General features: G+C 44.8%; 1 protein-coding gene across 1 annotated transcript; it reads left to right on the top strand.

Moving 5' to 3' along the window:
• Positions 1–16,328: 16,328 nt before the first annotated feature.
• On the top strand, positions 16,329–16,838 carry LOC132496998 (peptidyl-prolyl cis-trans isomerase A-like). Its single transcript, XM_060109817.1, has one exon. The coding sequence runs from the start codon at positions 16,344–16,346 to the stop codon at positions 16,836–16,838; it is 495 nt and encodes a 164-aa protein (XP_059965800.1). The 5' UTR covers positions 16,329–16,343.
• Positions 16,839–17,833: the final 995 nt, after the last annotated feature.

The following is a 17,833-nucleotide window of genomic DNA, read 5'->3' as shown; positions in this document are numbered from 1 at the left end:
CAAGGAAGCCACTGCACTGAAGTAGAGTGAGCGAGAGGGAAAGGGGGGGCAGTGAGTCTGACCACAGTGAGACCCTTGCTGTTTCCTCTGTGGAGGGGGCGCTGTGGAGGGCTTGGGACAGACGAACAACGTGAACCCCGGTTCTCAAACGACCACTGTGTGCTGAGTGTTGGGGACAGACTTAAGGAACAAGCTCAGAAAGTGGCGGTCTGTGAGGAAGCTACGGCGATATTCCACACGTGAGGTGAGAGTGCCTCGGACCCGGGTTGAAGCAACGGCAGAACCTGGATCAACTGCAGAGGTGGAGCCAACAGGATTTGCCACCATATTGCCACCATATTGGATCCAGGGTTTAAGCTGTGACAAAGCACGAGAGAGGCCTGGACATATATACACTACCAAATGTAAAATAGATAGATAGCTAGTGGGAAGCAGCCGCATAGCACAGGGAGATCAGCTCAGTGCTTTGTGACCGCCTGGAGGGGTGGGATAGGGAGGGTGGGAGGGAGGGAGACGCAAGTGGGAAGAGATATGGGGATATATGTACATGTATAGCTGATTCACTTTGTTATAAAGCAGAAACTAACACACCATTGTAAAGCAATTATACTCCAATAAAGATGTAAAAAAAATAAAATAAATAAATAAATAAAAGGACAGAAAGCAAGAAGAGTCCATCTTTCCGAACCACGTACAGGAGAAAGCACAATGACGTTGAGAAAACATTCAGAATACGTTTCTCGGTGAAAAGGCGTGCTGTAAATCAGTGGGTTCAAAATGATTCCATTCTTGGAAAGGAAAAGACATAGGTGTGCACACAGATGTGAAAAGGCTTGAAGGATGTCAGCTGAACTGTGAGCACTAGTTACCTCTCGAGAGGGATAAGCAATTATTTTTATTTTTCCTTTTGCTGATTTTTAATTTCTACTTTCCCCAATATGAATATGCATAGCTTTTTAACTAGGAAAAATAAAGCAAGTCATTTAAATGTGATGCTCTTTCCCATGCTCAGTACAGAAACCTCCGCCAGGTCACTTCGTGGCTTTCTCTGTTTTCCTGATGGTAATTAGAGCTACTAAAGACGTTATAGCTCCAAAGAGAGAAGACAGTAAAGATGTAGAAATCTTTGTTGTATTTCCCAGAAGCAATCTCAGGCAGAAGGGGGTCTGCGCCTCATGAACTCAGAGGAAACAGATGCTTGGGAAAGCTTTCACGGCAAAATATAGTATAGTAACATCTCAGCTTTCAATTCATGACAAATTGTTTAACACAGATGAAGTGCCCAGAATGGTATCAAGAGTGACTGGGTCCATCTGTTGGTGCTACCTTGCTGTTGAGGGTCTGTCTCTTGTGCTGCCAGAAGCAGCAACACAGGGAGGTGGGGAGAATGGGGAACTAACATTGTGTAGCTCAGACCTCAGGCGTTACCGGTGAGTGGAGAAAGGTGGAAGGATTTGCTGGGATGTTCAAGGGCTGCTGCCTGGAGGTTGCAGAAGCTGACATCGATCCTAAAGAAAGAGGAGGGAAGGATGAAGGTAGGCGCAGAGGAGAGGAGAAAGTTCCAGATTAAATAAAGGGTTTGTTCTCTTTACAGCTCTTCAGTAAACGAGGACAGCTTCTCTGGAGAAATCCCCTTAGGAACATCCTAGTCCCCTCCTCATATGAAGCCCTATTACTTCCGGCGCGTGGGGGCTGCTCACCCAGGGTCTCCTTGTCTATGGAAATGGTCTTGTCTCCCTAAACCAAAACCTGAACAGAGTCAGGATTACTTAACTAATCCTTTCCTTTTTTAAATGAACAGTGAAAACGGAAACCTTTAAATGATGTGCTCGAGGATATTTATGTGTCTAAGAAATGCGTTTCTTCGGCATAATTTTAACCAGCCTCACAGTTAATAACTAAATAAATGGCTCCCACTTTTGGTTTTGGTAAATATTTCTCTCTCCATCGTCACTTATTCTCTTATGGGAGCCATAGACTGCACCATAAACTCAGCACAGAGAACTGGTTTAAGTTTCTTTGATGCCATATTTAGTACAAATTTCCGATCGCATCCATTAGGGAAGATAATGGATTTCTTTCCTTTTCTAGAAAACCTGTACTTCTATGAGAGTGACAAAATGAGCGTTTTCTCCTCCCTGGACCTGGGCCTACCCCCGTTCTCAAATTGTGCAGATTTAGAAATCGGCACGAGGATAATTCTCTCCCATCCTGTAAATGTCCAACCTCTGTCACCGCCTTCACTGGAAAAGACCTGGCGGTCCAGGACGGGAGGACCTGGCCCCTCCCCCGAGCCTGCGCGGGCGCAGCCGACTGTAAACTGAGTCAGCGACCAGTGACCCGGCCAGCGTGACGCGAGCTGGCAGGGTGTCGAGTTCGGATGCTGCTTCTCCCTCCTTAGCAACGCATCATCTGCCACCACGGCAGACGTGACCCACGGAGGACCATGCTGTGCCCACGTGTCCTGGAGGATGTGCTCCTGGAGGGCAGGTGCCGTGACTCGTCACCAAGGTCAAGATTCCGTGGTGGGAAGGTGGCGACATCGCCCCCTCCCAGCCCCACGCATTTCTCTAGTCCCCTTCCCTCCTCTGGACTTTTTCCAAGGCACCTGTCACCATCTGACCTACCAAACGTGTGTTACTGTGTCTTGCTCAATGACTGTCTCCCCCCCTGCAGTGAGAGCTCTGGGGCAGGGGCTTTGCACTGTTTTACACTACTTCGGTGAGTGGCCCTCAGTAAATACGTAGTGAAGAATAATTAAAGCGTCCCCCGGCATCGAGGAGAGCACCTGGAACACAACAGGCACTCGAGAAATCATTTCTGAATGCATGAGGTGTCTGTGGGTTTACACATGTCATGTCATTTAATCCTACATGACAGGCATTATTATTCCCATTTGACAGACAAGGAAACTGAGACACGACAGGTTCAGCAGCTTCCCCGGGGTCCTGTGAGCGGTGAACGGTGGAGAGAGGATGCAAACTCAGCTCTATCTAGAGCCAAACCTCTTGTAATTATGCTAAACTGAACAGGATTGTTTACTGTGGAAACAGACCATTGAGAATGCATAGATTTATGGATATAAACATGCACATTTTAATTACAGCTTGTAAACACGAGTAGCTTGGAGACAAAAATCTAATATCTGGCCCAGGTTCTCTTTTGCAGTTACCTGTTTATCCTTGGATTGCTTCTCTGATTGCGTCTGCATCATCAAAATATATTTTAAAATATTTATTGTGCATCTATTTTGTGTCAGGCACTGTTCTATATGTAGGACACATCAGTGAACAAAAAAAAAAATCCTGTCCTCATGAAGTTTATTGCCTTGCAGGGGAGAGAGATAATAAGATATGAATATGAGAAAAAAGTATATTATACAGCATGTTAGAAAGCAGTAACTATGGAGAGGAAAAGACAGCTGAGCAGGGTAAGGGGGAGGAGTGCCAGGAAGAGTGTACGGAGAAGTGCAGGGACCACGCCTAGATGTGCAAGAGTGAGCCAGGCAGGGGGAAGGGCCAGGACTAAGGCCTGAAGTGTGCCTGGCACATCCAAGGAAGGAGGAGGCCAGTGTGGTAGCACTGGGGTGGTCCAGGGGACAGCAGTGAGAGATGGGACCGGAGGGAACAGGGCTAGATGTTGCAGGGAAGGACCCTGCTTTTATCCGGGGACAGGTGGGAAGCCACTGGAGGGTTTTAGAAGAGCTGTGACACCATAAACTTTGGTCTCAAAAGGATCCTCTGTGGCTGTGTTGAAAGTAGACTCCAGGGGACAGAGGTTGGAACAAGAAGGTCAGGTAGGAGGCTATGCATTAACCCAGACAAGAGCGGATGGTGCCTCGAAATAGACCAGGAGCCATTGAAGTGGAATAAGACATCCAAACTCTATTTTCCAACATACCAATTATTTCTACCTTCAACCGTGCAGCCTCTGCGGCTGCTTCTCTGTCTCTCTTTTTGTTTAACTTTTATTGAAAAGTGCATACATTCTCAGGGTACAGCTTGATCAATATTCACAAAGCGAACACACCACCCAGATGAGAATCTCGGAACCTCACCTGTGTCTTCTGCTAATCACCACCCCCTTTGCCTCCAAAGGTAACTAGCCTTGAACACCATAGATTAGGGTTTTTTGGGTTTTTTTTAATTTATATGACTTTAGAGGAATTATACGACTCTTTCGGTATCTGGCTCTTTTTTTTTCAGTGACGTTTTAGTGTATAGCAATAGCTGGTTCATTTCATCAGATTTCCAGCCATTCTGTCCACAGTTTACTCTATTTCCTCTATTATTTATCATAGTTATTTAAAATCCAGATCTGATACACTCACGTATCTGTTAGCAGCAGGTCTTTTTCTATTGCCTATTTTTGCTCTTTGGGTCAGACGCCAGTATTGTGCTTGTAAAATTGTAAAGGTTCTGAATGACGTCTCTTGTTCCTGAAAGGATTTACTTGTGCTTTTCACAACTAGAATGGGAGCGGAGCACGTTCATCTCACCTGTGGTTGAGCTGATCAGGAACAGTTTCAGCCTCAGAGGCCGGTCCACTTCTCACTTGCCCTTACCGCTGGGGTTCCACCTGCCAGCCTGGGGGTACTTCAAGGATCCCTTCTCATTGGCAGACCCTGAATCCAAAGTCCTGTCTTCCCAGTATTATGAGACTGTTGAAATCTCGTTTTGGTTTCTCAGCCACAGAGCTGCCCCTTTCTGCTGGTCTTCTAGGCTTTTCTGCTACAAATAAATTGGCAAATACCTCAAGAGAAAAGCAACAGAGAACACCAGGCTCATCTCTCTGTGGTTCTGAGGGTCTGAGGATCCACCCTGCGGTCCTTTCCTCTGTCCTGGGATGTACAATTACAATGTATAGACTTAGCAGCTGGCAGAAACCCAACCAAGAAGACAGGAAGGAACAAGTGGAAACTCCAGAAAGTGCTCCCCACACCAGATAAGATAGCAAATCCAGATGGAAAGGCTGAGAATGGTGCTATTCTCAGGAATCTAATGAGCACGGGGGTGGAGGTCACCATCCTACCCCCATTCAATGTATCTGTTATGGTTTCTGCAAAAATCAGGTGGATTTTCATGACTGATGGTAGATTAGCAAAAACTTATCCAAGTAGGAGTCCCTACGTAGCTGCTGAATGAGATGTGGTGTCTTTTTTTTTTTTTTTTTTTTTTTTTGCGGCACGCAGGTGTCTCACTGTTGTGGCCTCTCCCGTTGCAGAGCACAGGCTCTGGACGCGCAGGCTCAGCGGCCATGGCTCATGGGCCCAGCCTCTCCGCGGCATGTGGGACCCTCCCAGACCGGGGCACGAACCCGTGTCCCCTGCATCGGCAGGCAGACTCTCAATCACTGCGCCACCAGGGAAGCCCGAGATGTGGTATCTTAACCGGAACAGCCCAGCACAGACTTTGGTACTGGGGTTGTGGCTGTCCATCTGGAAAATGCGTTCTTTTCAAACCTTCTCAGGAGAGATAACCCAAAGCAGCTCTGTGCTACATCAAGAGGATGGAAGTGTGTGTTCACTGCCTTACCCCGGGGGTATGCCCGTTCTCCTGCTCTCTGTCATCTTGACAATCCCTGGAAGATCATGCTGCTCTACTATATTACTGGCATTATGCTAACCAGAATGGCAAATAGGAAGTGGCAAGGGCTTTGGATGCTAGAGTAAAACATATGTGTGTCAGAGGGCAGAACATGACAGCCCTTTAAGCTTTCAAAGTCCCGACATATTGGTGAAGACTCTAAGAGGTCAGTGGTCTGGGGCATGCCCTCTAAGTTAAATGATTACCGCCTTATAAAATGGTATGTGGCTTGAGGACACTTTGGATTTGGCGGGGGGGGGCAGCCTATATTGCACTTGATAGTATTTCTATGACCTATTTCTCGAGTGCCAGTCTTGAATGAGGCCCAAATTATAAGAGGGCTCTACAGAAATTCTAGGCTTCAGTGCAACCCACCCTGCTATTGAGGTCATATAATTTATCAAATCCACCAGTGCTAGGGGCATCCAGAGTAGAGAAAATACTGTGAGGGCTCGTTGACAAGCTCTGGTAGGAGATCTGCAGTGCAGAATGCCTAGGTTACTAGAGTAAGGTCATGGCCACTCCATTTCAGGGACTATTTGTTGTGAAAACACTCACCATTTAAAAACCAGCTCTTGAAGTGATAATAGATAATAGACATCAAGTTGAAAAGGGAACATCAAGTGATTATATGACCGGAGCTGGACATCATCAGATCCACCAAGTCGTTCAGGCATCTGATGGAGATGGTATGTTTAGGGTCACGTCTGAGCAAGTGCAGAGGGCACAAGGTGTCCCAGGTCTCCATGTCACCTCCCTCCATTGTCCTGATACCTCTCTCAGCTTTACATCTATAACTATGGGGGCAGGAGTGGGACTGCTATGATCTATTGGTAAAGGAAGGAAAACAGCTTGTTCCTGGCTCATGGAAGTGTTGGTTCCAGTCGTCAGTGCTGGCTAACAGTGGGCTGCTGTCAACACTATGGCTCTATCAGGGGTGACCCTAAAGGACAGTGGTGAGGGGAGATCTTCCTGGCAGGCAGAGCTGTGAGCAGTGTGCCTGCTTGTCCACTTTGTATGGCCTGAGAACTGTCCTAAGATAAGGATGTACACAGACTACTGGGTTAGTGGATAGCTTGGCTGGTTGGTCAGGGGGATAGAAGGGACAGGTTTGGAAGATCAGAGACAAAAAGGTCTGGGAAGAAGCATGTAGATGGATCTCGGGAAGTGGTCACAAAATGTGCAGATCTTTATGTCACTAGAGAAGATTCAGCACGGAGTGGTCACTCACTGGCCAGGTCGACAGGAGGGACTGGCTAGTGATATCAGCCATCCTCTGTCCTCAGCCACCCCAGCACTTGTACAATAGACCTCTGAATGGCAAGAGAAAAAGAGATGGGGGAATATTAATTATGGCCTCAGAACCGGATGCACAAGTTGGCACCTTAGCTTGGGATGCACGCTTTTGAGAGAGCATAGCCTGCCATCACCTTGAACATTCAGTAACAGAATGGACTTGACGTAGGGATGAGGGGATCCAGGCTGTGCAAAGGGCGGGCTGCAGAAGATGCCCGTGATGCCCCTACGTCACCTCCCTTTACCCACCTCTGATCTCAGCCGCCGCTGCAGGGGATAGTCCCATGCAATCTCACACTCAAGCTGATTCTGCTTTCTGCACCAGGGCTTTCTAGTATACGTGTTGCTGAAGCGAGCACTGCACCAGGGCTTTCTCAGAAAAGCTTTGAGCCCTTCAGTCCACGCACAACACAGCCCGGAAGTGCAGGGTGTTACCACGCCAGGGGCAGTCCTCACCAGCAGGGAGCGGATAAATACTTCCACCTCTCATCCCTCAGATGGGCAACTGAGAAGCATCCTCTAGACTTCTCAGAGGTCCCAGCAGAATCAATTCCCACTGCTTACGGCAGCAACCTCAATAATACACGTGGTTCTTCCTGTCTCACCCTCCCTGCCCTCGCGCCCACCTCCTGCTTCACCTCTCATTTAAAGAAACTGCTCCCAAGCCTTGTCTCTGGCTTTGCTTTCAGGGATTCCCAAACTAAAGCAATAGATGCACCTGCCAAAAAGAAACTATGTATTAACATCTGACAGGAACCAGAAAAGCAAGATTCCATCCAAAATCAGAGGAGAATAATTCAGAAGAGTAATTTGGGTGTGGGTATGTGAAAGGGGGCATGGGGAGCTATTTTATAACTTCAGACTTAGCAGGTCCAGTTCATTCCACAAGCCAGTATTAAATATAGGTTTTTCGAGCTGACAATGTGAGCATAGAAATCAAAATTTAGAAAGGCATAGGAGACGTTTGTCTTTCTCCTGTGCTTTGAGAACATATGCTCACATTGTGTGCACATATCACACACACACTGGCCTATAAGGGAAAAAATCACTATAGCCACACAGGGGAACCTGGCTCTTTGGACCACACAGGTATTATGAAGGCATCATCCGTGGGAGAGAACCCAGTTACGAGCCAAAGACTAGAGAGGAAAAAGCCTTTGTTGTGAATAAATAGCCTGATGGACCCAAACATACTCAGTGGCTGGAGAATCACAGGACAGAGGAAGTCCTTTTTCATCTACAGAGTGAAGGGGTTTGCGTGTATTAACCACGTCTGCTGCTGGCCACACTTTCAAGAACCACACATGTGCCTTCTGTGACTTCAAGGTTTTGTGAAACACAGTTTGAAAACCTGGGCCAACCCACCCCTTCTTCTAGAAGTGTCTCCACTCCATCCATCTCTGGAAGAGAAGAACCCTCCAACTTTGCTAGAGCGTCCCAGAGAAGGGGACTGGTGCAGATTCCCAGTTACAGTGTGGCGGCGCTGGACTATTTTGACCCAAATGGATATTCCTTTAATGCTTTCTCACTGCAGCCGAATTCTCATTCTTCATGTCCTGATCTCAGTGGAAACAGTAAGACATTGCCGTCATTTTACAATATCCTTTTACAGCCCTCAAGGTAGTTAATAGTTTTTATACTGGATTGGGCTGTGATTAATGGGAATTAAAGGAGGCTGAGACTATAACTATCAAGCAATTCCTTTTTTTTTTTTTTTTGCGGTATGCGGGCCTCTCACTGTTGTGGCCTCTCCCGTTGCGGAGCACAGGCTCTGGACGCGCAGGCTCAGCAGCCATGGCTCACGGGCCCAGCTGCTCCGTGGCATGTGGGATCTTCCCAGACTGGGGCACGAACCCGTGTCTCCTGCATCGGCAGGCGGACTCTCAACCACTGCGCCACCAGGGAAGCCCAAGTTTCTGTCTTTTAAGCCAGCTGGCGTGTGGTACTTTGTTATGGCGGCCCTAGGAAACGAATGCACTTATATTAATGATTTCTCTCTGATCAAGTCTCTAACATGTATTGATCAGGATAAAAGTGTGTCTCCACAATTCACCCCTTTCTTTGCTTTTTGAGAGACTTTGGAAGCTTATGAATTAAGAGGCTATTTTCAGAAATAGTGATGCAAGTTTCAATTTTGGATGTATTTAATTATAATCTATAAATCAGTAGCACTTCTCCCATAAAGATGTATCCAAAGTCCATCTGGGATTCAAAGAGGTACTGAACTCAAACAGCTCAGTACCCCAACAGTCCGTAATAGATACACAATTCTCTCTAAGCATAGCAAGGCATTATTCTAAAATTAAAATCATCACTAAAGCTGGGTGACAGAATGCCTTTATGTGGGCCTCTACAGGCCCGGCTATGCCAGATTTAATTAAGGTGTTTTATTTGCATCGATAAATTCTTATCCAAGGTAAAATAAAAGTGATTCGATTTGTTCACACTCAATTTCGTTTAGGGGTACAACTAGTGGTTTAAGTCTATTGCAAAATAATTCAACCAAGAAATCAATTTTAGCACCTACAAGAAGCCCAACCAGGCTATAATTACAATCTTCCAAATGCTAATTGCATACATTTTCAGATAGGAAATATACATATGTATCGTGTATCATCTTACTGTTTACCACCAAAAATTATACTTGCATAAAACATGGGAAAATTATCTTCATTATTTATGACCCCCAAAGGGTAGGATGTTCCTTTTATAGCCCTTTCTGGATCCATCCAGGTTAGTAAATTACTGTCTTCCTTGGCTGTCGATGTATCTTTTATTCTTCTTGAGCTGTTGGAAGCTAAAAGGGGTTGAGGAAGAGAACCCCATAGTAGGAGGCAGTGGGGACCAGAGATCACAGCAAGAACTGGGACCTCAGTGCAGAGCCTGGGTTTCTGGGGGGCTTCTGCCGCCTGGCTGGTCAGAGTGTCCACATCGAATAAGACAACAGGCCACGAGCTGGGGGATGAGTGACCTAATGGAGGAAGTCATGAAAATGAAGCTTATTTCCAAACAGGAGACTAAATACATGCTCCAGGGAGGCTGTAAGGTGACCGCACCTGACGAAGAACCAGGATACATACGACAGCATTCAACAGGTTGTTCTGAAAGTCTTAATGACCTCTAGAGCATTCTGCATCTAAAAAAATCTGTGTGGATCATTTGCGTGGAGCAATTTAAGAATGCAAAGGCAGGACACACTTGAGTTGGGGTTTTGTTGTTTTGAAAGACACAGACCTACTAGAGAATGGACTTGAGGATATGGGGAGGGGGAAGGATAAGCTGTGACAAAGCGAGAGAGTGGCATGGACATATATACACTACCAAATGTAAAATAGATAGCTAGTGGGAAGCAGCCGCATAGCACAGGGAGATTAGCTAGGTGCTTCATGACCACCTAGAGGGGTGGGATAGGGAGGGCGGGAGGGAGGGAGATGCAAGAGGGAAGAGAGATGGGAATATATGTATATGTATAAATGATTCACTTTGTTATAAAGCAAAAACTAGCACACCATTGTAAAGCAATTATGCTCCAATAAAGATGTAAAAAAAAATAGACAATATTCTCTTACTATCTGCCAAACCACACTCTCTGTGACAAGGATGCTCGCATGAGTACAGCAGGTCACAGTCTACAAAGGTCCAACAGGGGCCTCTCTCCCTGGGAGGCTGATTTGCAAGTGATTGTTACTGTCGCGTCTGCTTTAGAGTCGATGAAAAAACCAGGGGAAAGGAGAGGAAACTGAGGATGGGAGAAGCTAGGTGGTTCAGCCAAGACCACACAGCTACTGTGGTACCACATTTTGCCACTATGCCTATTTGATGCTTACATTTCACAAGGAATGGCGAATGTCCCAACAAACACACATTCACTATTCTATTTACTATAAGGAGTTATTTTGTATAGTTCTCATGTACCACACAGCGTCTTCTTGCCTGGGACTGTGGAGGGAAAACTCTTGATGTCTTAGCACATAAAGAACTGTTCTCCTGAGCACGGGGAGAGGGGGTCCCTTGTCACACAGCCCAATATCCCTCTGGAGAAACGGATGGATGTTCTTCTGGGCCACCTTTACTCCTAAGGACACCTATGTGTCTCTCCAAGGTGCCCAGGTTTTGAAAGGGAAAGGCAAGGATTGACTCAGAGAATGAAGGTGGGAAAGGTGGGGGGACAGGTGGAGGTGAGGAGGATGGAAGGTGTCAGCGTCCCTGACATTGACCACGACCCGCTCACTCTTGGAGAATTTCATGTGACTCTGGCACTAAGTTTATGGGGAGATGGTGACAAATGCAACGTGTCCAAAGGGAGCGTGGTGGGCAGTTAGGAAAGAATCCTCACGCAGAGCTGTTGAAGAAACTGGGCGTGGTTAATCTGGATTGGAGAAGTCTCGAGGAGACATCACACCTGGATCCTGCTAGGCCAAGGACTGGCACAGAGACAGGCAGACGTTTTTTGGTGGATGCACAGGACATAGTGAGATAATTAGAAAAAGAGTACCAGGAAGGAAAGTTCACCTCAGTTTAAGGAAAATCATCCTAACAATTACAGCAGACAAACAGTGATGATCTATGGAACTTTCCATCTTTGGCTGGAATTATACAAGCAATGACTGGATAGCTGTCCCAAAGAGCACCATCTGGCTCAACCAAATGGCCTTGGGTGTCTTCTAGATCTAAGTGCTGTGCATCTAGGAATAAGGTCTTGCCTCCCTGGTTTCATAATTCCATGGTGTTTGCTATAGACCTCTCCACAGTGCAGTAATCCCTTTTTAAAAAAATTTATTTATTTATATTTGGCTGCGTTGGGTCTTCGTTGCTGTGCGTGGGCTTTCTCTAGTTGCGGTGAGCGAGGGCTGCTCTTTGTTGTGGTGCACAGGCTTCTCATTGCAGTGGCTTCTCTTGTAACAGAGCACGGGCTCTAGGCACGTGGGCTCAGTAGTTGTGGCTCACAGGCTCTAGAGCGCGGGCTCAGTAGTTGTGGCACATGGGCTTAGTTGATCTGCGGCATGTGGGATCTTCCCGGACCAGGGCTTGAACCCGTGTCCCCTGCATTGGCAGGAGGATTCTTAACCACTGCACCACCAGGGAAGTCCAGTAATTCCTTTTATCTTTTATGATCTCAGGGCCACTTAGAATATTATTTCTTTGGCTGACTCCTTGGCTCTGAAGAGCAATGCCAAAACCTGAAGGAATCATGAAGTTCTGATGTGAAACCTCTATTAATTTCGGATGAATTTCTTATCTTAGTAGATATTTATTCCCCCTAGGTACCTCACAGTTTGTAGGCATTCAATGAAGTTTTGATGGTTGAATGAATGAATGCATGCATGCATGAGTGTGAACATTACTTAGCTAATTATGAAAACAATATTCCAGGCTTCGAGGACAAAAGAAGAGGGGAAGAATCCAGAAATCTTTTGAACATTTTAAAGCAGATGTAAGTTAAAAATTAATTAGTAACAGTTGTTCATGATTTTTTTAAATACCCTTAGCATTTTATTTTTTGCTCTAAAAATAGAAAATTCCCTTAAAGTGATTTTTTAGTCTATAAAAATATATAGCATACATTATACTAAATGGTGAAATATTAAAAGCACTTCCTTTAAAATTGAATAAGACAAGGAGGCTTGCCATTGACATTTCCAGTAAACAGTTTACTGAAGGTTCTACATTGTGCAATCAAAAAAGTAAAGAAATAAAAAGGTGAAGGACTGCAGAGCAAAAAGCAAAGTTGGCAAAATTTCCAGATATGATTGTCTGCCTCAGAAAACCCAAATGAATCTGAGTTTAGTAAAGTTTCTGGATATAAAATCAATATGCAAAAGGCTGCACATCTAGGGCTTCCCTGGTGGCACAGTGGTTGAGAGTCCACCTGCCAATGCAGGGGACGTGGGTTCGTGCCCCGGTCCGGGAAGATCCCACATGCCGCAGAGCGGCTGGGCCCGTGAGCCATGGCCGCTGAGCCTGCACGTCCGGAGCCTGTGCTCCACAACGAGAGAGGCCGCAACAGTGAGAGGCCCGCGTACTGCAAAAAAAAAAAAAAAAAAAAAGACTGCACATCTATATACCAGCAAAGAACAGTAAAAACTACAAAATAAAAAATTTCAACTTCTAACAGCATCAAAAATAGAAAGTATGTAGGAATAAATATGGCAAAGATTAAAGGACTTTCAGGTGAACGTTTTCAAACTCTCTCAGAAGTTGGTGATGGAATTGTAAATTGTTATAACCATTTCAGAAACATAACATTATCTACTGAGGTCTACTCATGTACACTCTATGACACACCAATTCCATTCTTAAGAACATACCACAGAGAAGCACTTTTTCACATATGCCAAAATATATATGCAGAAATCTTCATAGAAGCACTGTAATAGCAAAATTTAAAAGCAATGTCCATCAGTAACAAATGTCCATCAACATCAAATACTCATCAACAGTAAAATAAATATATGACAGCATATTTATTCCGTGAAATATTCACCATGAAAATGAATGAACCGCAGCTATACACATTAGAATGGATTAATCTCAGAAGTAAGACATGGAATGAGAGACTAAGGGACTAAAGAATACACACAGTGTGCAAAGAAAAAGGCAAAACAAACAATTTGTTATTTGTGGATATGTATGTATGTGATAAAACTATAATGAAAAGTATAAATTAATTAAAATTCAATATAGTGTATTTTGGGGAAGAGAGAGAAGACCTTTATTGGGAATGAGCTTAAAGGTGCCTCCAAAGGTCCTGTTGGTGCTCTCTCTCTTAGGCTGGGTGTTTATCTTACTATTATTATGTACACTTTCCTATGTCATATTTCTCAGCTCTGTAGTTTTTTTTTCTTTTTCCAGGAAAATGCTCTTTAACACGATGTGGTACTTATCGAAATTTATCCATTCATTCTATTGATGGTGCATTACTGAATAACATCTACTTAGAATGACCAAAAATACAACTGAGCGTCATGGACTGTATGTTTTCAAAATGTAAAGATTAAGAACTGGCTTGAGGAAATTATATAGGAAGCATGTTATCTCCCTATTTCACAATATTGAAGGTCTAGAAAGACCTCGTAGCATTACTGAAATGCTACCACTGGTCTTAAGTAATGGTCAAACTGAGGAATTATTTGCAAAATAATTGGGATCGATCATGATGAGAATATATCAGGCAGTACTCACTTTACCTGCGGGCCACAGACGAACGACTCAGGATTCTTGGTTGCAAACAAGAACCGACACTGGTCAACACAAGAAAAAATGATTTCTCAGAAGCCTGTGAAGTACAGTTGAGCCTTGAACAACTCAGGGATTGGAGCACCGACCCTCCAAGCGGTCCAGAACCCACCTGTAATTTATGGTCGGCCCTCCATATACATGGTTCCTCCACATCCCTGGGTCCGCATCCTCGGATTCCACCAGCCTCAGACCATGTTGTACCATGGTATTTACTACGGAAAAAAATCTGCTCTAAGTGGACCCGTGCACTTCAAACCCGTGTTGTTCAAGGGTCAGCTGTACTTGTGGAGCTGGGGGGAAGCCTAGTCGGCCAGGTTTGAAAAGCAGACATGACTGATGGAAGTCTGTGAAGGTCATGTCGCAGGAATCAGCCAGTTAGGGCACCTCTGCTTCCTCTAGGGCTGCCACCATAGCTACAAACCCGAAATGACCCCTGCATCCTGGCCCCTCTTACGCCCTATTCCAGGCTCCACTGAGAGCATCCAGTGGCCAGGTTCAGGTCACACATCTACCCCTTTGGTGCCAGGGTTCAGGGTGAACAAATGGCTGAACTTTGTGACTTCTGTATTCCATAAATTTAGGAAAGGAATACAGGTGTCAGGAACCACAGATGAACGAGTGAGAGAATGAATAGAAGCAGAGGAAAGAAGGAGGGAGAGAGAGAGGAAGCTTAGAAATGATCTGCCATGTTCATCAAAAAGTTTGCTCCTGAAGCCCCATCTAAGACTCTGAATCTAAATTTCAGAAGTTGGTGGGGAGGGGGAGGGTCCACAGAAATCTTCCATTTATGTAACCTGCATGTCAGGCGATATTTTTAAATTTGAGAAGATTGCTGGCATCAGTAATGCAGGCCCGTAAATCTACTTACTCTTTCTATGACTTTGCTTTTACTCTGTGAAGGTTGGGGCGTGTCCTAAAAGAATTCCAAATTTCTTTTCTCCCTAATTGTTCCTTAACCAATTTAGTCGTCTCTGTGTGCATTTCTTGGAGATGCATAGCAGTGATTTCAATTTATGAATGAAGAAGTTCAGGATTTGCCTACTTAGAGCCCCAAGAAAATATCATCTGAGTATTTAAAATAAACAGTATTTGTCACTTAACCACGATGCTCATGTGCCAGGCACTATTCCGGTCATTTTACATGTCTTACCTAATATAAGCCTTCCAACAAGCCCCATGAAACAAGTCTCCTCACTTTACAGATGATGAAACTGAGGCATCAAGATGTAAAATAATCCACTCAAGGTAATGAATGGAGGAGCCGGGATTTCAATCTAGTTAAATTTGCTCCAGAGTTTCAGCCACTATTTAATACTGGCTCAGTAAATGTCAATTTCACCAGAGCAAAACAGACATTTTAAAATTCACTTATTGGTCATAAATAAATCAACCAATAAAAATGGAGCACAATCAACAAATACAGATTTATAACCACGAAAATGATCTCTTCTTAATTTGGCCTTCCGAAATCTGCTTTGACTGTCTCTGCGCTCACGGCTAAACAGCATGTAAACAAAAGTCTTGCACTCAGGGAGCACCCGTGAGCTCCCAGGCCACTCGCCGGCTGTTTCCCGGTCAGCTCCGCCCGTTCTCAGTGGGCAGGTTTCCTCTGGGGAGCAGCGTCTTCCCTCCCATCTTTACAGGGAGCTTCCTCCTGGAGAAGCTTAAAGCAAACCTGCTCTTCCTGCCGTAATCTTCTCTGCAATACACCCGTTAAGGATTCAACCTGGGTTAAATGTCGTGGATTCCTTTAAACAAGAATTTAAATCAAACTGAGGCTTTTTCCCACACACCCTACGTATTAAATAATTATGAACAAAAACATGTTATGGGGTCAGAACAGGCATAAATAAGAAAATAGGCATATCTGTATATATATATAATGGAACACTACTCAGCCATAAAAAAGAATGAAATATGCCACTTTCAGCAACATGGATGGACCTAGAGATGATCATACTAAGTGAGATAAGTCAGACGGAGAAATACAAATATCATATGATATCGCTTACAGGTGGAATCTAAAAAATGATACAAATGAACACATTTACAAAGCAGAAGTAGACTCACAGACATAGAAAACAGACTTACGGTTACCAAAGGGGAAAGATGGGGGTTGGATAAGTTAGGGGTTTGGGATTGACATACACACACCACTAGATATAAAACAGATAACCAGCCTTGCAGACACCGCTACCCTGGAGCCTCCCGCGCTGCTCAGCCATGGTCAACCCCACTGTGTTCTTCGACATGGCCATCGACGGCGAGCCCTTGGGTCGCGTCTCCTTTGAGCTGTTTGCAGGCAAAGTTCCAAAGACAGCAGAAAACTTTTATGCTCTGAGCACTGGGGAGAAAGGCTTTGGTTATAAAGGGTCCTGCTTTCCCAGAATAATTCCAGGATTTATGTGCCAGGGTGGTGACTTCACACTCCATAATGGCACTGGTGGCAAGTCCATGTATGGGGAGAAATTTGATGATAAGAATTTCCTCCTGAAGCATGTGGGTCCTGACATCTTGTCCACGGCAAATGCTGGCCCCAACACAAATGGTTCCCAGTTTTTCATCTGCACTGCCAAGACTGAGTGGTTGGATAGCAAGCATGTGGTCTTGGGCAAAGTGAAAGGGGGCATGAATACTGTGGAAGCCATGGAGCACCTTGGGTCCAGGAATGGCAAGGCCAGCAAGAAGATCACCGTTGCTGACTGTGGACAAATCTAATAAATTTGACTTGTGTTTTATCTTTTTAATTTTTTTTTGCAGTATGTGGGCCTCTCACTGTTGCGGCCTCTCCCGTTGCGGAGCACAGGCTCCAGACACGCAGGCTCAGCGGCCATGGCTCACGGGCCCAGCCGCTCCGCAGCATGTGGGATCCTCCCGGACCGGGGCACGAACCCGTGTCCCCTGCATCGGCAGGCGGACTCTCAACCACTGCGCCACCAGGGAAGCCCGTAACCTGTATTTTATCTTAACCACCAGACCATTCCTTCTGTAGCTCTCAGGAGGGCCCCCCTTCGCCCCCATCTGCTTGAAATATCCTATAATCTTGGTGCACTCACTGCAGTTCTTTGGGTTCCACACTGTCCTTACCTCCCTCCAAGTTTAGCTGAATTGCAAAGTTAAGTTTATGATTATGAAATAACAACTAAACAACAAAATCAAATAAATAAAATAAAATAGATAACCAACAACGGCCTACTGTACTATACTCAATATTTCGTAATAACCTATAATGGAAAAGACTATGAAAAAGAATAGACTGTACACATATATAAAATATATAAAATTATATATATAATTCAGTTATATATATATATATATATATATATATATATATATATATATATATAACTGAATCACTTTGCTGCTTTGCTGTACACCTGAAACTAACACAGCATTGTAAATCAAGTACACTTCAATAAAAAAAAGACAAAAAATAAAACAAAAGACATGTACAATCTATTAAAAAAAAGAAAAAAAAAAGAAAACAGGCATATCGATTGAGCGGTGTGACTGAAAGTTTCAGGCATCCAAGGGCTCCCTGGTTACATCTGGCACAGTCAACATAGGTGTCAACAAAAGAAAAGTAGGACGTGGCCCCTGCCTGTGATGCCACCTAACACAGGTAGGCAAACGACACCAGGTATTGTAACAGGACAGCAGTAGATAATATATGCTAAGGAGCTAGATTGAATATTCCCCTAAACAGATGGGGG

This window comes from Mesoplodon densirostris, chromosome 10, assembly GCF_025265405.1.
Source record: "Mesoplodon densirostris isolate mMesDen1 chromosome 10, mMesDen1 primary haplotype, whole genome shotgun sequence".
Classification (NCBI taxonomy): Eukaryota; Metazoa; Chordata; class Mammalia; order Artiodactyla; family Ziphiidae; genus Mesoplodon; species Mesoplodon densirostris.
The sequence above is the reverse complement of the archived record's forward strand: the minus strand, read 5'-3'. Positions and strand labels throughout refer to the sequence as shown.

Bases quoted from the DNA above. Each gene is read 5' to 3' on its own strand.
- LOC132496998 (XM_060109817.1), top strand. From the start codon at position 16,344: ATGGTCAACCCCACTGTGTTCTTCGACATGGCCATCGACGGCGAGCCC.